This window comes from Harpegnathos saltator, unplaced genomic scaffold (genome assembly GCF_003227715.2).
Source record: "Harpegnathos saltator strain DR-91 unplaced genomic scaffold, Hsal_v8.6 scaffold418, whole genome shotgun sequence".
Taxonomy (NCBI): Eukaryota; Metazoa; Arthropoda; class Insecta; order Hymenoptera; family Formicidae; genus Harpegnathos; species Harpegnathos saltator.
The window spans coordinates 115,380-136,194 of record NW_020230226.1 but is presented as its reverse complement, the minus strand read 5'-3'; the positions used below and the strand labels follow the sequence as shown (position 1 = coordinate 136,194).

At 52.5% G+C, this 20,815-nt stretch overlaps 1 protein-coding gene across 1 annotated transcript in view; it reads left to right on the top strand.

The window, feature by feature from the left end:
• LOC105185340 (uncharacterized) overlaps positions 1 to 20,815 on the top strand; it is a 55,643-nt gene that overhangs the window by 26,147 nt on the left and 8,681 nt on the right. Inside the window, exon 4 of the mRNA XM_025301441.1 lies at positions 7,226 to 7,342. Coding sequence (XP_025157226.1) covers positions 7,226 to 7,342 — 117 coding nt within the window. The remainder of the gene's footprint in view (positions 1 to 7,225; positions 7,343 to 20,815) is intronic.

The window sequence follows — 20,815 nt, the reverse complement described above, 5'->3', positions numbered from 1 at the left end:
CATCTTGTAAGGCCCTTGTCTTATTTCTATCTTTACTAGAGCCCGATTAAGAGGACTTTGGGGGGTCAGATTGCTGAAAAATCGTGCTTCTTTTTGACAATATTTTGCGATGAACTGAATAAATGTGCGAGAATGAAAATTTTAGGTATATTTATACAACATGTGAAGAGTAGAAAAATTTTGTTTATTAACAAATATTCATATAAATATACGATATATATAGCTGAAATATGCTCTGCTTTTTTTTTTCAAGTTGTCGTTTTTGCAGTGATATCTCGGCTCTCGGTGGTCCGATCAGAGCGAATTTTAGCTAGAAATCTTGAGGAGGTTTATCATTATCCGGCGAACCACTAGAAAAAAAAATCGAACAAAATTAACAAAATGGCAACTATTATTAGGAAAAAATTCAAATTTCTCAGTTCTTTTGCAATAAAAAAAATTAATATCCCGAAATGAAATATTTTGACGGAGTTGTCCATGGTTCACCTGAGAGCCAGATGAACAAATATTATTGCTTTAAAATTTCGAATCGATACGAAGCTCAGTTTCGGAGAAATCACTGCAAAAAGTTGAACAATAAAATTTCGAAAGAAATGCGTTTAAAATTTAAGTGGACGTGGTATATTTATATGAATATTTGTTAATGAACAACATTTTTCTACTCTTCATATGTTACATAAATATATCAAAAATTTTCATTCCTGCACTTTTCATTCACTTTTCGTCACAAAATATTATGAAAAAACAAGCACGATTTTTCAGTAATCTGACCCTCCAGTCCCCTTAATGTTAGAGAAAAATAATCAGGCCCATTTACCAGAGGCCCTATTAATTTTTCTACTCGGGGTCTCGTTGCGAGGAGACATTCGCGCGATTAGATTGGCGAGTGAGAATCGATCGGAAAAACGACGATGATGAAGCAAGCGATGGTGCAAGCCGAGCGCCGAAGAGGACGGCGCGAGTTCCCGCGAATGTTCATCGTCGCGCATTCGGAGCCGACGAGGCGATTCGCCTCGCGCGCGAGAGAATACGCGGCCGTCGCCGCCATTATCTTTACTACGCGCGGCCCCGATGTGTTTTCTAATTGAATCGTGGCCTAAGTGCATCCGACGTTAAATCTCTCTGGCGGGCCGTAAAAGCGGCCGGGCGGGGACCTTCGATTAGCAACAATTTACGCACACAGCAGCGAGAGCCCCGAGGTGTGCTGGCGAGTTCGCGCGGCGCGCGCGATAAGCCGGCGCGGCGCGTTTACGGCGACATTTCCCCCGCGAGGAATCGGCCGCGACCGCGTCCGCACTCGTGTGGAACGAGACGCTTCTTCTTCTCCGCGTTGCTCCGCCGTGAGCCGTGAATTAACCGGCTGCGCGGGAATTGACGCCGCTGCTAAGTGATTGCCGCTAATCACGCTACACGCTCGAGAGCGCGGATGATGAGGAGTGGGAAGAAAACGCGACATTTTTCAGTCGCGCGCGCGAAAATCGCGCGCGCTCTCTCTCATAAATCACCGCGGCGCGCTTCTTCGATCTCTTCTCAGGCTGCAGATCGAGGGGAGGCTCTCGTTGCGCCCCGACCGCTAACGCTTCGCGGCTTGGCGGCTTAGCGAGTCGCGAGCGTAAGAATTCACCCTCTTCTCGCGAGTCTCGTCGTCGGCGACATCGACGTCGACGTCGTCGTCATCTTTGTGGTGGTGGTGGTAGTGGTGGTGCTTGGAGCGGGGGACGCGAATCCCGTTTGCGGATTTAATATTGTTTATTTAACCCAATATCCCCCCACACCGGCGTTATACAATCAGGCGTCATTACGAGCGGAGAGGCGGCGGCGGCGGCGGCGGCGGCGGCGGCGGCGGCGGGGCCGTGCTTGCTGGTCGTAATGGCGCTGCGCTGCGAGGCATAGTGTTCCCGGTGTGGTAATTGTATTTCCATGCTCGGTAGGTCGGCAAGCATCGAGACTACTTGGGCTCGCGTCTGGCTGCTGGCCTGGCGGCTTGGCAGGCAGGCAGGCAGGCAGGCAAGCAAGCAAGCTGACTGACTGACTGACTGACTGAACGAGCGCGGCACTACTGCCGCGTGCGAGCGCTGATTGACTGCTAGTTGCGAGAGAATGCCTCGCACCGCGACGACAATAACGCGACCCTTCGACCCACCGCCGCACAGGCGGTTTCCTCTCTCCCTCTCGCTCTTGCTTTCCTCGGCTCCGCGCGTCGTCCTTCTCGCTCTCCTGCGAGCAGCCCTTTTGCGCTCTCTTACTTTCTCTCTCTCTCTCTCTCTCTCTCTCTCTCTCTCTCTCTGTCTCTCTCAGATTCTCGTTTACCCTGCCTCCTCTCCCCCCTCGCCCGCCCGTGTCACACGCGACCGTGTTTCGCGCTATTGTCGTCGGCACGGCACCCTAAACGCGCGCCGCCTCGCAGCGCGAAAACAATATCCGCAGCGATATTGCGTGGGCTCGATAATTCTCCGCTCGGGAAATGCGATTGTTGCCGCTCTCTCCCGCCTACACACCCTCCGAGCGTCGGTGCTCGGGCCCTTCGCACGAGCCGACGTACGTAGGAGCCGGCGTCGCTACCGCGGGGCGGCGAACTTCGCCCCAGGAAGTTGTCGTCGGACGTCGTTACGCAGCTACCTACGCGCGGCGGCGCGAAAACGCCGAGGGATTCCGGCCGGCGCGGCGTGGTGGAGGGAGCGGGAGGAGCAGGGCAGGTTATTGAGTAAAGCGGGACAATGTCGTTTCGACGATGACAAATTGAAGGATAAATCGAAGGTGCGTAGTTCAAAACGCTCCTCCTGCCGTCGACGACGACGACGACGACGACGACGACGACGACGACGACGATGTGTCGCGATCTCGCCGAGTGGCATTGACTCATACACGATGGCCGAAGTGCGACTTTTATCCCGCACGCCACGCGCTCACCCGCGTCTCATTATTCTTCCGGTAATCCGAATCTTGCTCTTTGTCCTTTCCTCTATTCCTCCGCGTCGCTGGGCGCGCGCGCGCGAGGGAGAGAGAGAGAGAGAGAGAGAAGGTTACTCCACTATTAATGCGCGACATAACGACGAAGTGGCGATCAGCGGCGGCGGCGGGAAGAAACGGCGACGGGGGAACGGACTTTGCGCGAGAGAGAACAGTTGTGAGACAATACCGGCGGAATGAATGAATACGTTGATGAATTCGCACAATGAACAGGCAGAAGAGGCAGCAACCCTGGTCTGACAATGGGGCGACAAAAACTCGGCTGTTCTCCGGCGCGGAGACCAAGTCGGAGCGACGGGTCGCGCGAGTGGAGCGAGAAGGAGGGAGAGACAGACAGACAGAGAGAGAGAGAGAGAGAGAGAGGGGGGGGGGGGGGGGGGGGGGGGGGGGAGAGAGAGAGAGAGAGAGAGAGAGAGAGAGAGAGAGAGAGAGAGAGAGAGAGAGAGAGAGACAACGACAACGAGGGATGGCGCGAGAAGGGGTGCCGAAGGGGGGAAGAGAGGCGAGAACGGACGAGACAGAGAGGAAAGAACGTCGGCAGCCGGCCAACGAACCTGCATTATTTGCGAGAGGAAGCGCAACTCTTTCACGCCGAGCGTTTTCGACGCGGCAATTCGGCCGGCAGGGTCGGTAATGACGTCGGGTTCGATCGACAACAAAATTGCCGGACCGATGATATCAGGGCGAGAAAGGCACGACTGCTTGTCGTCAGCGGCGCAGCTTTGCACGCGTGCATTAGCGCCGTGATGGCGATGAAAGACGAAGAGGTGCACTGTTATTAGCCTCGTTCTCGGAAACACTGCAGGTATATTTGCTTCCAGCTGGATCCCAAATGGTTTTCGGCAACAATGACGCATTCTCATTTCGAGACTCGTGTGTCTCTCTCTCTCTCTCTCTCTCTCTCTCTCTCTCTCTCTCTCTCTCTCTCTCTCGCTCTCTCTCTCTCTCCTTCCCTGCGTCTGCGGTCGCGCTGGCGTCTCGTCGATAAGCGAGACGACGATGACGCAACGAGCAAGTCAAGTTCGAGGGAGGATAATAAGTCGCGATGGAGACAAAAGGGCGCGCTTCTCTTGCCCCTCCCCAAAGTTTCTCGGAGCGGAATCTCGCGCCGGAGCGAGAAGTGGCGGTGTTTTCAGCCGAAGCGCTTGTTAGCGAGAATACCGCCGCTCGCGAAGTCGCCGGAGCGAGTGTCTCGATCGAGCAGCCTTCGATTTTCAGCGAAAGTACTTCGCTCGGCGATTCAGAGCGGAAAATTCGCCGAGAGCGAGAGAGAGAAAGAGAGAGAGAGAGAGAGAGAGAGAGAGAGAGAGAGAGAGAGAGAGAGAGAGAGAGAGAGAGAGAGAGAGAGAGAGAGAGAGAGAGAGAGAGAGAGAGAGAGAGAGAGAGAGAGAGAACAGTCCCGTCGGTGCAACTGAATTTTCCGTTGCCTGGGAAGAATAGGAATCAGATGGAAAACTCGGCGGGAAGGAGGAAATGTTTTCTGATCCATTCGGTTTTCTCGAATTTGAGTGGCCGCGCTCCACTTTCCCAGCGAAACTTTTCGCTGCGGGAGACGCGGCGGCGAGAGCGTGACTCGGCGAGGTCGCGAGATCAGGAGAGAAAGAGGGAAACAATCACATCATGACGACACTCGACGACGCGAAGCGCAGATACATGCGTGCCGTTTTACCCGAGACGCGTCACGGAAAACGAGCTTGTAGCAGCGCGCGGCGAATTCTCACGTAGCGAACTCTTACGAGCTCGTCCCGCGTGCGTGCGTGCGTGCGTGCGTGCGTGCGTGCGTGCGTGCGTGAGTCGCGTTGAATTGAATTTCGTAATCACGCCGTTTAATGAGGAAATTCCGCCGGGCGATTCGCCAACATTCCTAGGAGATATCACAATAGCCGCTTGTTAAGATCAATCAACGGCCATCGGTTTATCATCGTGTCCGACTATTAACCCGTTCGTGCTGCAGGATATAATTATTCCGACGACTGGACTGGACGACGGGAGTAACGCGGTGAGAAAGCGACGATTTATAATCGGTCGTAAAAGACATCTTTCCGTGGCGCGCGGCGATTAACGTTTTATACCGCTCGCAGGCTCATTCAGCCGAAGGAGAGAACTCTCTCGTGGCCATTACAATTCCGAACAAATAATGCGTGTGTCGCAACTGTATAATTATGAATACCATTTCCGACGATACCGTTAGGGAAGATAGCCGTTTATGCCTTTCATAAAGATTCCTGGATTCGACGAGCCGGCCGGCCGGCCGGACGGGAAGACGCTGGACAAAAAAAGCTACTGAACGAAGCTATTGTACTTGCTGGGTTGTGCAAGACCACCTCTCTCTCTCTCTCTCTCTCTCTCTCTCTCTCTTTCTCGCCCTCCCTCCCTCTCTCTCTCTCTCTCTTCTCTACCAGGCACTAAACTAACTGGTAAACTCGGGTACGAGAGAAGGGAGGGAGCGGCAAGGTGGAGAGCGGGAGACGCGGCTAAGCTAATAGAATATTAAGCGCGCCCGAGAGAGAGAGAGAGAGAGAGAGAGAGCCCGAGGTACTATTTATATTCCCGAGACACGTACCTAATACGTCCATTTGTCTAGCAATTAAAACGGATGATTGATAGTATCCGCGCGGCGACGTGCCGCGTGACGTCGGCGGGCCGCAACGCGGCCGCGGCGGCGGATGAAACGCGCGGCGTGCTTGCGATTAACGAAACTTACTCGGTCGCCTTACTCGCTCTCACTTTCGCCGCGGTCACGCGATTTCCTCGTCGCGAGGACGCCGTCAACGCGGAATCGCGAGGAAACCCCCCCGAGCCGACGCTCAAGCTCGAGCGCCGCTTATCGCGATGGACATTCTGGACGGGACGCTCGAGCGTCAGGTAGAAATTATGTATATTTATAAGATAATGCGTAACGATAATATCACGATGCGGGGAATGTTAAATTAATGAACGGCGAATGTAATGCGACGCCGCGAGGCGTGTCTTGCCGGCTGAAGGACGCGTGGCGTCGAGACGCCGATAACACACGTATGCGAGCGATTGCCGAGCGATTGTGGTGTGACAAATCACCGATGCGAGGCTCCGTCGGTAGATTTCCCGACTTTTCCGAATCGCGCGATTTCACTCGCGTTACGTTGCTTCGCAATTGCTTCGCCTGTGAGCTCTTTCTCGCTCTGTTTCGAGTCACGTTATTTAATACGCTTACAGACGACGAGTTATACATGAGCTAATACGTCTAACGGCGAGAGACGTACAGGAAGTGTCTCAGAGCCGAAATAACGCACCTGCATTTAGAGCGCAGTGGCTGCGTTCGCTCAGATCTTGAGGGTGGCTCGAGCAAAAAATTAGGTTAGGGCCAAAAATTGTAGGATGCCCTACAAAGGGAAGCCTCATTATTACCACTGTCAGGCGCTGGGATAGATCTTTTATGGATACTTTAAATTTTACGAAATAAGACTTTGATAAGGAAAACTTTGATGAGGACTTTTTAGGGATGCCTTAGATTTTACGGAAAAACGCTTTAATGTGGAAAACTGATGTGGGCCGTAGAAAGATCTTTTAAGGATGCTTTAAATATATAAAATCAAGGTTTGTTATAGAAAATTAATAAGATCTGATGCGTGTAATAAAATTGTCATACTTTTGTATTGTTTTAATAAGTACGCTCTATCTGGTTTTTTTAAAGATTTTTTAATTATATCGCAATTAAAAACAAATTTTTATTAGTTTTATTAGTCGTCATATTCATTAGTCTTTTCCAAGGATTTTTCTAGTACTGCTTTCATTTTCAAATGCAGCAAATTTTAATAAAAACAGTAGCAGAATTTTTATGTGTAAAGAATGCTATATTTTATTGTAAAGTATGCTATATTTTTAAAATAAACATTTTTGTGGTAACTAACAAGGTTATAAAGAAATGAAGAAATTACAGTCTTAATTTTTTGGAATAAAGAGAACGAATATTTTTACTCAAGCAATAATAAAAATATTTCCTTATAAGGCCCTATTAATATTGCCTTATAAGGACCCGTTAAACCATTTGTTACATATCTTGTAGGGCCCTTGTCCTACTAGTACCCTAGTAGGGATAGAAACTCCGATTAATGTTAGGGAAAAATAATTAGGCCTTTACCAGAGCCTTATTAATTTTCCTATTCGGGGTGGAAATTCGATTTTCATCGTTTTCGCTATCTCGAATTCCCGCACTCTCCACACGTTGGTGCCGTGTAACTGCGCGACTAATCAGAGAATCGCTCTTTTGTTTCAGATCTGACGAAGGCCGCACAGCTGCAGGTGCGATTCCGGGGAGGTGCAGTTTCTCGACGAACGCGAATGCTGCAGCGGAGGATCCCCGGTCCGGACCAGGCAGGCTCTCGACTGGAAGGTAATTTAATAGACTTCGATACTCGCGCACATAACCTTTTACGACCGAAAACTGGGACATATGGTTGTCCCAGTAGAAATCGTCCGCTTTACAACGATCGCGAAAAGGTTAATACGTTCGCGCCCGCGAGTGAGTATTTTTCTGGTTAAGCCACCGGTTGGCGGCTGTCGTATCTAATCGGCGACGTGATATTTTCGTAGCGGAACACGGCCGACACGGCCGGAGTTGTCGATATGAGTTGTCGGAAAAATCGGCGCGAGAAGTGATTTAGAGCTTTCAGACGGCGGGCGCTTGTAAAGTGTGTCCTCGAAATCGATGCGATTTATTTGGCTGCCGCGCTGTTGGAGAAATGATCGGTAGTGGCTACAAGCCACGATCATTTCCAAGCGCGACATCGTTTTTTCGTTGTTCCAATGTGGCGGCGGCGCCGATCTCGCCGCGCGAAGGCTGCGTTCGTCTTCTTGCCGCGAGACGCTGCGAGACGCACCTGTATGCACCTGAGGAGATTGTTCTCGCGACATTCTGCGGGATACAGGTAGCGGAAAACGAGTGGAAAAACGAGCGCGCGTCTCTGCAGCAGCGTGCCTGATCCCTGCTGGAGAAATATTGATACACGAAGGTATACATTCCCACGCAACATTTTAATAAGGTACACGTTGCTCAACGCCCGGCATTAAGGCGTTTCTCTGCCGGACGCGCGCGCGCGCGCGCGCGCGCGGAAAGCGACCATTGCGGCATAAAAATGCTCGGCCGCTGAGAACGAGGTAATCAAACGACTGGGCCCGTAGTAACGCGTATCGCGATCGTATCGCGCCCGACGCGCAGTAAAACGCGACGAAATTAGGATATAACGATAACTTCGACACTCGACGCTGCGTGTCGCCGCGGTAAGCGGCGAGAGTAACGACTTCTGTTTACCCTCGCGACTATCTCGCATAATGCGCATGCGACGTACGGAAACAAATGCGAATGCTTACGCTTGAAGATTCTCTCTCTCTCTCTCTCTTTCACACATACGCACGCACACGCCACCTGCTTACGATTCCGCGGCGATAATTTAATAATAAACGAGGGACGTGCGAGAGAACGAACCCCTGCCGTCGCTCGCACCCCGATCGAACATTCTTTCCTCCTGCTCTCGCCTTCTCCCTCTACCCCTCCCCATTCGTGTGTCAAAGCCATCAATATTATATTCAGCCGTGTACGCGCACGCAGGCAGGCACGCGCGCGCGCGCCTCGCAAGAAAATCGCATTAATTTTCGCTAATGGCTCAACTTTAACAATTTGCATGGGATTACAGAAATCCTTTGCTGATGGCGCTCTCGCCGCCTATGCAAATAAATGCTTTCCCGCGGCGACGGCGGCGCGCCGATACGAAACGCTGATCGAATTTCCTTTCGATATTAGGGCAACTTACTTCGAACTGCCACGTAGGCGGAGGAACGACGACCGCGCGACGGAAGATTATAAATAGATATGCGAGCATGCGCGCGCGCGCGCGAGAGAGAGAGAGAGAGAGAGAGAGAGAGAGAGAGAGGGAGGAGGATCCCCGGCTTGCTTTGAGCGTGGAAATTTCACGGCCGCGCGATCAATTAACGGTCGCGACAAAAAGGCGATCGCGAGTAATTAAGAACTCTTGCGCGGCCGATCGTCCCCGGAATAAAACTGACGGTGCGTAACTCTCCGATGGCAACGTGATTGGAGATGTGCTACTTTGCGATACGTTGCACCGAGCATTCTGATTTTCCTGTCTTGAATCGCACGCAGCGCGACGTACAATTGGATTTTTCTGTGGCAGAATCGCCTGCGCTTCAGCCAATCGCGCGCCGCTCAAAGTCGTATTTGCAAGCGCAAAGAATCGCGATTAAAAATCGTGATAGCGATGATGAAATCGCGTTTTCGATACAAAACTGCGACGTTACAATCATCGTGGTTCTTAAAGTTGTGGTTAACAAGCTGGATTTCGCAAAAGCTGGCGGAAAATGGGTATTCCAAGGTTAAGCAATGTCGTTAAGATTTTGCGTTTAGCAATTTCTATAATTTACAGACACAGGGTCGAAAATTTTCAAACTCAAAATAATGCATGAAATAAAACAACGACAAAAATCCTAATTTCATCTCATTAAGAATAAAACTATAGACATTTGTTATGAGAGGAAGTGAAATTAGCAGAAGTGCACAATATTTTTATGTGAAATCGGTGAAGTAGCGAGATAACGAATAAGCATCGTTTAGAATAAGTTATATAATATGCGGAAAACATTTTGTTCCTTTTTATCTATGTTATTGCAAGATTACTCGTCGTTTTGAATTTTTGTCTCTAAGATCCACCGCGTTGAAAAGCGCGGCCTCAAAAATCTCAAGATACAACGTTTCAGCTTTAACATTCTTTTCAGTCTTAAGTCGACCGCGCATTACCGCGTCCGCCACCTTGAATTTCGAATTTCAAAGCCCGCCGCTGAATGGAGCGACCTGAAAAACTTTGGAGCAGTCGATTTCAGAAATACCGAACTACCAGAAATATCGGAACGCGGCTTTTCCGCCGGTCGAGGAGTCGAGAGAGATCGTATCTCGCGGCGCACAATTTCGCAAATCGCGCATCTCTCCGGCCGCGGCTCGAGTGGAAACGGCCAGGCTTTTGCCGGGAAATGCCGTAGTCGAGGACGGCGCAGGTCCGCCTGTCAACACAGGTCACTTCGGACACTATGCCACTTCACACGCCACAACATATCGCCCGTCAATGTTTGCCAATTAGTTCTCCGCCGTGGGATCGCTCGTTCGGCGGTTCGGGCTCGCTCGTGTGAATTACGCCATTACCGTCTCTCGCCTCTCTCGCATTGTCCGGCATTATCCTGCGCGCGCGCGAAATACCTGGCACATGCATCGCGGAATTTATTTCGCTCACGCATCGGCGCGGGAAGGAGGGGGGGGGAGGAGAACGGGAAATATCGTTCTCGTCCCGTAAACGAAATCTGCGAGAGAGGCCCCGAGAGAGAGAGAGAGAGAGAGAGAGAGAGAGAGAGAGAGAGAGAGAGAGAGAGAGAGAGAGAGGCGTACGTTCAACGACCCGCCAATACGCTCATTATCGGTTATTAAGCATATATTAAAAGCCCGGCACTTGATATTGTAATTATCTCGGTTATAAATTGGTTGTCACTTTTTTCTCGCTTAAGGTCGCGCATGATGAATACGTAGATCCTCGGGGGTCCCGTTACACCTTTACCCTTATACATCGACTCCCCCACCTTTCCCTACCCGCACCTCTGCTCATCTCGCGCGGCATACATTAGCCTCTGTGTGCGAGAGACAGAGAGAGAGAGAGAGAGAGAGAAAGAGAGAGAGGATGAGCAACGAACTTCTCGATCCTCTGCAGGATCTTTTGCGCAGCGCTCTTCTCGCACGCCGAGTTTCAGCGGAAGAAGGGAACAAAAAACACATTTATTTCTGTGTACGTGCAAAATATCGCGGATTAATCGTGGATTTTTCAGACGCGATTGTACTGATCGTGCCGTCGTATTAATTTCGCGAGACACAATGCACACGTGACGGACGGCAAAAATTGTGAAATCAGAACGACACGAAAGTACAGACGTACGTTTCGTTTCTCCGTTGCCTGAAAATTGCACGACATGCATGAATATATGCAATCGTACGAAGTTATAATTACACGGAGTAATTATTAACTGTAATCATGCATAATTGCGCGAACTTTGTATATATTTCGCCATAAACGCTCTCTATTCTTTATAATTGCGCATTCATAAAAATCTCTCTCTTTCTCTCTCTCTCTCTCTCTCTCTCTCTCTCTCTCTCTGTGTGTGTGTGTGTGTGTGTGTGTGTGTGTTGACTCGTTAGCGTTAGATATTCGCGCTCGCCGCATCCCCCGTTGGAAAATCGCGCGAAATCGCGACGGCGATTAACTCGAGCCGGCAAAGGCGCAGAGGCAAGGACCTTCGCGTCGCGCGCATCCTGCATGCCGGTAGATATGCGTTGCCGTTTGTTGCCTCGGAAGATTAATAGTTTTCCGTCGCTCCGGGAATGCGCGCCTTATTTTCGTGGACGCGAGCGCGGGCGCGGTCAGCTTTAATCGAGCGTGTCCGCGACCTGCTCTCGGCCACTCGGTGGATATTCGCGTACAGGCATATATATATACACACATCCGCGAGACGACTGGGGCCGGTCAATCCCAACGCGCGGAACATTGTGCTCAGTCCTGCAACGCGCGCGCGTCGGGTCCAACTTTCGAGCCGCCTTTTTCTTTCCTCTGCGCGAACTACTCTGCGGGCTCGCTCTGACGGCGACTTAACGGCAAACCGTTATGATAAGCTTTAATGCACGCCTGTCCGTTCGTCTCGTACGTGTACGTGTACAACCAACCCGATCCGTGACGTAACAATAAAACATTGTTAACGCTGATTGCCCTGCGGTCGCTATACCGTTCGCCCGCTGGAATTTCATGTTGCCGCGTCGGCAGAAAGAGGGAAGGAGAGAGAGAGAGAGAGAGAGAGAGAGAGAGAGAGAGAGAGAGAACGAGGCGGGCTGCGGAGAAGGAAAAGGAGAGATGGAGAGGGAGAGAGGGAGAGAGAGAGAGAGAGAGAGAGAGAGAGGAGAGAGAGAGAGAGAGAGAGAGAGAGAGAGAGAGAAGGAAAGAGAAGGAGAAGGCGCGCACACGCGTGGAAAGCCGACGATGATGACGATAATGATGATGATGACGCCGATCTCGGCGGAATGGACTTTGCACGCGCGCGAGCACACATGTGCTAGAACCTGGTCTAAAAGATACTTACGTCGGGCTCGCTTCGTGTTCGCGCGCGCGGACCTCGGAAGGATTCCATTATATCCAAATGGCGGGAGTTGTACAAATGACGTGGTGAGTTCGGATGCCCCACGGAAGCGGCGGTCCGATGTGGCGATCGGTTACAATGGGTGTGCGGAGCGTCACGTACGGCGCAGCTGGTAAAAATTCGAGCAAGCGCCTCGCTAACGCCGCTAACGGTGTGTGCGGTGCATGGAAAAAGAAGGTGCCTATGTATGCGAGAGAGCCAAACCGGGCGGAAAGTCTCTCGATGTGACGAGCGACGGCGTCTCCGCGAAGAGCGAAGATACTCGCCGGGCCGTTGCTCAGTCGCGTCGAAACTCGGCTGAGATAATTGAGGGCGATCGATTGCGTAGAAAGCAGCTGCACGCGCGGCAAAATGTGTACCGCACTCGAGTGAATGTTGCTTGTTTCGAGCATTTCACGAGTTTATACACGCACCGGCACGACTCTCTGCGTCGTGCGTTCTCGTCGCAAGTATCAAACTAGCTCAAAGTAAGGTAAATGTCCCAAGTAACCGGACGTGTTTAAGCGCAGGTCGGCACAAAAGATGCAACGTGCAATATTAAGAATAGTTTGGGCGTAAATATTTGCATTTATTCAAAAACTTAAGATTCTCTTAAATAGAAAAAAAATAATTTAAACCAATGTATATATCTGTTGTTGATGAAATAGTTGCACAAATAATGAAGCGCATTAATGTACCAGTGACTGGACAGTTGGAACAGATTACGGTCCAATGTTCGGATAAAATTTGCCCCAATGTCTGACTAGAAAATTAGAAAATTAGTATGTGCAAACGGGAAATAATATGAATATAGACGCTGTCTCTTAATGAATTTGTCAACGATTGACCATTATGTTGCCAAATCATGAGTGCATACTTATTTAATTAATTTTTATTTCAAAAGTATCAAATTGGGTATATTTTTTTCCAACTAATCGTCAAATATTGCAACTTTTTTTTACAATAATTATTACTTTCATTCATTATTATTAAAATAAATAGTAAATATTTTTTTTTCTCAAAGCAGTTGGATACTAGGACGTGTTCGGCCATTTGGACGTTTACCTTACGTTCTGAATTGCCTGCTCGGTGAATTTGACATTACGATCGAGGATTTTCAATTAAAATCCTCGAGATTATTAAATTCAGACAAAAATCGTAAATATATATATATGTGTGTGTGTGTGTGTGTATAAATTTTCTGTTTTTTACGATATGCTTTTGTAATGTTGGAAAGAGAAGCACGGTGGTAGAAGCTTCCCAAGATTTGTCGCGTCTACGTCTTAACCTTTCCACTGCGACTTTAATTGAGAATCGTCCGCGATATTCGCTTGTCGCGTCATCGAAGTCAGATTCGTGCTTCGTATAAAGCGTTAAATACGAATAAATAAGTAAAATAAAATTATATAAGCAGTTAGAAAATTAAGAGTACAATTAAGAGAATATTCCTTGTTGAAGGAGCAAATAGCACTCAAAAGAAAAGAAGGTAAAGCGAGTAACAGCTTCTCCTAGGAACGATATTTTCTCTCTCTTTTTTCCCACAACCCAATTCTCGTTCAGTCCGACGGGAAAAATTCAGCAACATTAGAACGAACTCATTTTCTCCGAATTATTAATGAATCCGCGATTCGCGGCGACGCGGCCTCCGTGCGTATTCCGCGCAGTCCACGACGTGCGTTCTCGTAATCCAGTTTAAATCGCGACGGAGCGAACGAACCAGTTCTCCCCGAATTACACGGCTCGGTCTCGGCGTTGCGTTGCGCATCGCAAATCTGTCTTGGTGCGTCTTCGCGGTCGCGCGTGAATATCGAATTCCCTGAAAAAGCGGCTGCGCTCGCAGGCCGCCATTTATTTCACTCGTGTACTCGCTGCAAGTCGTCATTATCAGCACCGTCATTCGCCACCGTATGATTCCGTGAAACCATTTGTGTACCACCGGCATACCCGACAATGCAGCAGCCGGCGCATCTCCCCGCGTATAACAAGGCTGCTTGTACACCGCACGCGGCCAACGATCCGGCTCGCCGGCGGATAATCGTTATGGGCGATCTGACGTGTCTTCATCGGATCTTCCCCGATGCGATTCCTCGGAAACGATTACGCGCGCCTTCGGAGCGAGGCGATAGGCCCCTCGCCCCTCCCTCGCCCCTCCGCCGCCGCCGCGCCGTCGACGTCTCCCTATCTCTCTCTTCGTACAAGTGACCGGTCGCGGCGACCGGCGGATATTTGTCACCCTGTCGTCTTCATCTTGTCATCGGAGCGTGTCCGTTGCTCGCGGACAGGTTTTTCGACCGGGCCCATCCTCCGGCGCGCTCTCTCGCGATTTCTCGTACGATAAAGCGTCTCATTCGAGACGCCGATTCTCATGCGGGAAATCGCCGCGGGAAATCGGCCGCTCGAATTCACACGCTGTCCTGCGTACGCGCGAGATATATTTGCGCGGCGCATCCTCGCATCCTCGCGCGCTTTCCGGCGCGAGAGCACGCGATACGCTATCTCGTATTCGCCGTGCGTGCGTAACGTCCGGTGGCGTCGATCGAGGAGGATCGAAAATGAGACGGGGGAATCGCAATCGCGGACACGGCGGGAGAGCCGGAGGTAGGTAGGTAGGTAGGTAGGTAGGTGGGTAGGTAGGTAGGTGGGTAGGTAGGTAGGTAGGTAGGTAGGTAGATAGGTAGGTAGGTAGGTAGGTAGGTAGGTAGGTAGGTAGGTAGGTAGGTAGGTAGGTAGGTAGGTAGGTAGATAGGTAGGAAGGAAGGAAGGGTGAGAAAGCGCGCGGAGAGGAGCAACATGCTGGAGGGAAAGGCCGACAGCGAGGGTGAAGCAGGCAGGACAGTGGTGCGAGGGCTAAGGAGAGGGCAACAAAACGTACGGAACATGGCTGGGACGCAAAACGAGGACCGAGATAAGCCGTGCCTCCATCAGGCTGCTATTTCTCCCGTGACAATAAAAATTATAGGCTATCTGGACTGGAAAACAACAGGTCGAGCGGGCTGCCTCCGGATCGTGGTTTGCATTCATTAAGGCTCGACACGCAAGCAGTGGCGGCTCTCCGAGATGCTCTCTCTCTCTCTCTCTCTCCCCTTTCCCCCTCTCACTTTCTCTCCCTTTCTCTCTCTCTCACTCTCTCTCTCTCTCTTTCCCTTCGTCCTACCCGCTTGTAGCTGGCGCTTTCTCTCGCTCTTCGTCGCGCCTCGCGTTCAGGTCGTCTCCGTCGCTCCTTCATCCCCCATCGTTACGCTCTCGGGGCCGAGTACCCCATTCGACGCCCCTGAGGGACCCCTCCCGCTCTTTCGCCCCACGGTGCCCCCTCGCAACATCTTCGCGGCCAGTTGCCTGCCTGCTCGCCTGCCTCGAGACTCTCTTTCAACCTCAAGTCCCAGCTTGCATCGAACCGCTACAACCGGCCGTCCATTACCACTTTACATATTACACATTATAAATTACCAACCTTATTCTCTCTCTCTCTCTCTCTCTCTCTCTCTCTCTCTCTTCCTCGTAGGCTCGCTCACCCCCGATCTCGTCCCCTCGCGAGCCCGCCCGACGTCCTCCGAGTCGGCGTGGAGCGTCCGAGTCTAATAAGATACTTTATAGATCTTGCGCTTCAGATCGCGTCTCACGAGTTCGTTTTCCGATGCGTCCGAGCGGCGACGGGGCGCGGGGTGCAATGAAATGCGGTCCGTGTTGCGTCTCGACAGGAAGCCGGGGCGGTGCGAGACGGTCGGGCGGTGGTGTTGAATTTTGACGACGGGAGCGCTCGATTCTCGGCGTCGGCGATCGCTGCGCTCTCATCGCTGCGCGACTTCGCGGCGAGCGGATTTTCGAGGCGCGACCGGGGCCGTTATCGTCGCGGACCGGGGCTGCTCTGCGCCCGCAAATAAGCCGGACTTTGTAACCGCGGACAAGCTGCAATTTCAATTTCAAGCGCGGCGGCGGCGGCGGCGCCGGCGCGATGCTGCACCGGTTAAATATTTCTTTGGGCAACGGAAATCTATTAAGAAAATAACCGCCTATTAGCCGGCACTGCCAGTGGCGGGCGGGATACACCCGGCGTGGTAATGTGTACGTGTGCATACGTGCACTTTAATAAATCAATATGTTTGCCGAGTCAGAGGTCGGCTGCCATCGGGTCGGGTCGCTCCGAGACGCGGTACCGACGGCGCCGATTGCATTGCAAATCTCCTCCGCAGGTGCGAGCAGCCGTTAATTTCGCGATTAGCCGTGTTCGTTTTTTCCTCTGCGTCGCCGCCGCCGCGGCGGCTCTCCGGCGCGATGCATCGGACGTTTCGAAGATTTATTAACGCGCGGACGTGGGCGGGCGGGCGAGCGATAAAGTATTCGCGGGTTTACCTCGCGTTTTCCTCTTCTTCTTGTTTCCCCTTTTCTCCCGCCTTTTTCGCCTCGACGACGGGGATAAAGAGACCGATCCTTTGAATCCGGCCAACACGCATCGACGGATATTTAAGGCAATCGACAGTGATGGTCGCGACAGCGGGGACCATTGCCACTTTGCATATAACATGTTTTAAATTAACCGCTCCCGGCGCCTTCCTTTCGCGTGAAAAGGCGCACAAAGTCAGCGGACTCGTCAAAGCCTCGAAGGGCGGCCACTCGTTACATTGCGTGACACACTCGCGCCAAGCCCCCTTTCGTCCTCGCGTGTACATATTTGAGACTTTGTAATATGTGGTAGCCGAGATAGGCGGCAAATTATATGGATTCGCGAGGAAGATATTAAACGCACGAGTGTGCGCGCTCGCGCGTCCGCCCGCTCTCGCTCTCGAAATTATCTCATAAAAATTAATAAACCGCCGCGGCATTCTACCAGGCGGTAAAGCAATATTGTTTCATTACGCGTAATTGCACGATCATTATTCCGGCTCGCCGTAAACCACGTGAGCGGCGAGCCGTGCGCTGCTTTCGGAATCTGGGATCTCTCTCCGACGCCCTTACTTACGATCGCTCGTGTCTCCCGATGCGCAGAGGAAAATGTCGGCAGACGCGATCACCCAGTTTACTTTCCTTCCTCTCGCTGGAGTTTGTCCCCAGAACAGAAGAATATTTGCTCTTAAAACAAAACCCGTCGCGAGTCCGAGGAAAGCTCGCGTCAAGAACCCTCTCTCTTTCTCTGTCTCTCTCTCTCTTTCTCTCTCTCTCTCTCTCTCTCTCTCTCTCTCTCTCTCTCTCTCTCTCATGCTCTCTTCAGGAATATTATAAAACTTATACTGCGAGAAAAAGTAGGAAAAAGAATGAAACTTTGGCTTCGATCTGAATCGAAATCGCGATAATCGCGAAAAGTGTTGAACGCTCCGCGACTCGGAATGTATCTCGGGCTAGGAAAGTCCGGATTCGACTTCTGGCCGAGGCGGTATATTTTTCGCAGCCTTGATTAATACCTGAGAAAAGGTTTAATTTTAATGACAACAAAACTGGGATGTGTCAAACGTATTATCCTCCCGTGAATCGGAGATTCACTCCGCGCTCGACTTCCCTGCCCTCCTGATTTCCCACAGTTTACTTGCCTCACGAGTAAATCCTGCTGAACTTTTGAGAGGGACGAACTCGCGGGTTTACGAACTTTTCCAACACTTGTGAGCAACACTTGTGTAACAAGTAACGTTAGCATGCATTTTCCGCGCGTGTCGCTCGCGCGAAAAATCACCCCCGCCGCAGGACGATCTCTCTCTATTCCCTTCCAGCGTTAGGATTTCCCATTTTACGATACGGAAGCGCGGTACATTTACGCGGATCCGGGCGGGGACGGGGGAGAAGGGCGAAGGAGAACACATCGAATAACCGCTCACGGTCCGAAGGAGCAAACGAGTCCTTCGCGGACCTACCACCCGCATCCGTCCGAAACGGAGAGGGGCGGCGGGGGAGTCGGCATCCGCGAGCCCCGCAACGCACGGGCGCATAATTATACATAAAGTATCATTAAGTTGCCATAATTCTTACGTTATTGCATTATTTAGCGGGGCGCCCCGCTGCGCAGGACGCGCCGTCTTACCGCGATATGAGCGCGCGGGCGCGTCCCACCTATTATAATGCGAGATACACCGCGCCGGTATCGTGCGTGCATTTCGCGAGTCGTGTGTCACGTGAGTAGGAGGACGAGGAGGAGAAAGAGGAGGAGGAGGACGACGAAGCGATCGACCAAGGCGATCACGAGGACGAGGAGGAGCGGCCGGACAGCGCGGGGCAACACGCCCCGCTCCGATATCGGACCTCATTGATGAGGCTGTCCCTCTCTCTCTCTTTCCCCCTCTCGCTCTCTCTCTCTCTCTCTCTCTCTCTCTCTCTCTCTCTCTCTCTCTCTCTCTCTCTCACTCTCTCTCTCTCTATCTCCTCTCGCTCACTCGACGTCGTTAGCACCTTCGAAAATCGCGCGAGAGATGCGTTATTACGGGCGTTATCGCGCCGGTGTCCCCCCCCCCTTCCGCTCGCCCCCCGAGTTAAGCCGGTGTACGTGGCCGTTGACACTTTTACAACCGACCGACCGGTACGACCGCTTCGTCGCGTCAGCGAGCGCGAGCGCAGGTGCCGGCCGGGAGAGGCGAGAGCTAGCTGGATCTCTCAAACGTAGGTATCTGGCGAGTAGATGTAGGCAGGCAGGCAGGCAGGCAGGCAGGCAGGCAGATGCACGTATATACGCGCGCGCCTAGGTGTATCTCGGAGAAGCTTCTCGAGCCTGCGGCGCGAGCTCGAATCTCGCTTTTCGCAATATACGCGGACGACGAGGACGTTTTGTTCGTTCCTAGCGGCTACAAGCGCGCTTAACTGACTGCGAATTAAAATTCCAGGATATAAGCGATTGCTTACGACGATTAATCGCACCCCTGCTGCTACGCGCGCTCTCTCCCTCTCTCTCTCGCGCGCGCGCGCGCGCGCGCGCGTTCTGCGCACGTACATGGGCACACCGGGCGCGTCGTCGACGAGAGCGCGGCCAGGCGGAGAGACGGAGCTCCTTTATTTTCAGTATGGAACGATTCTTCGGAGAGCGTTTTCGAGCGTCGAGGTCCGGGACATATATCGGCGCGTTCGCCGCATCGGGTTTCGATAAATCTCGCCGCGTCTCTTTTACCACGCGCGGGCTTCGGTCACGCAGCGTCGCGCGCGCGTCCTGGACTCGCGCGAGAAACCGGACGCGAGAAATACAAACGTCCGTTGGACCGGCTCTCTCTCTCTCTCTCTCTCTCTCTCTCTCTCTCTCTCTCTCTCTCTCTCTCTCTTTCTCTCTCTCCCTCTCGTTCCCCCCCTCCCTCTTATTCTCTCCGCCGTGGTAATTCGTGCGCGTTAAGCATCGGCATGAATGGCCGAGGGGGGTCCAGGGAGGGACGAGAATCTGGCCTGCGCCTCCTCCCGTGCGCGATTCGTTTAGCCGCGCACTTGTTAGATGTTTAATAAACGCAGCAAACTGCAGGATACGTCGCGGCCGGATCGCCGACTAGGAGCTCGGCTTGTGCGCGCCAAGCGGCAATATCCTCGTATTTCACGTAAATGTCCTTCGGCCTCTCTCTGTCTCTCTCTCTCTCTCTCTCTCTCTCTCTCTCTCTCTCTCTCTCTCTCTGGAGAGAGAGAGAGAGAGAGAGAGAGAGAGAGAGAGTCAGACGCACGAGTCGCGACATTGTCACCGAGACCAAAGTTCAACGGAGGCGCGCACGGGCCTCTGCATATCATTTTCTCTTCTTAATAGGAACGGTTGTGCGCAGAAGGACTCTCGGTGCTGGCGGTCCCCCGAGAGAACATTCCGACGCGCGCGAGACAGTGTCCTTTGACGGGCGTCCTTTGACGGAGGCTCGGCACGAATCGGAGTCGCCGTCCGGCGTCGGACGTCCGGCTCCGTGGGAGAGCCGAGCGGCGGACTCGCCGGCTGAAATTGCGCGGGCAAGACGAGGCGAGACGAGGCGAGACGAGGGGAGAGACGAGGCGCGCCTCCGGCACAGCAGCGAGATTTAACGCCGCGCGACTCTCGGAAACGCGACCGGTGCGCCGCGATGAGGTACGCGCGGGCTGACCTCCGCCACGGCCGTCTCCGATTTATCTAAATCAGCGACGTCGGGGACGCGCCGGGCCGCGCCGCGCCGCGCCGCGCCGCTGCGAGGCCGTCGTATAATGCGCGTTACACATAATAAAGCAAGGAACACAGACGCGCGCAAGGATCCCGGGATCATCGGGGTATCGGTGGCTTGGCTGTGGCATGCGTGCTACCACCGCGTGTGCGTATCTCCACCGCGGACACACGGCGGCGGCGCGGCGCAGCGGCGGCGGCGGCGGCGGTGGCGGCGGCGGCGGCGGCGGCGATGGCGGGACGGGCAGGGGAGGAGGGGGAGGGGAAGGTGGGCCCGAGATGCGGTCGCTCGCACAACGGGCGCGCGATGCCCCGACACAAAAAGTACATTGCATTTATAAGTCATTTATTATGAATTACACGATGGTATATTTAAAATGGGAGGCATGTCTTGTACGTGGATATATGGGATATCGAGATTATAACGCATGCGGCCGCGGAGGGAGGCCAAGGGGCGGGAGGGATCCGGGACTACAAGGGGCTCCCCGGATCCGCGCGTGAGCGTGAGCGCGAGCAAGCGAGCGAGCGAGGAACCGGACGGTATCGTGTAGGTGTTTCTCTCGCGTGCGCGCACGAGTCCTA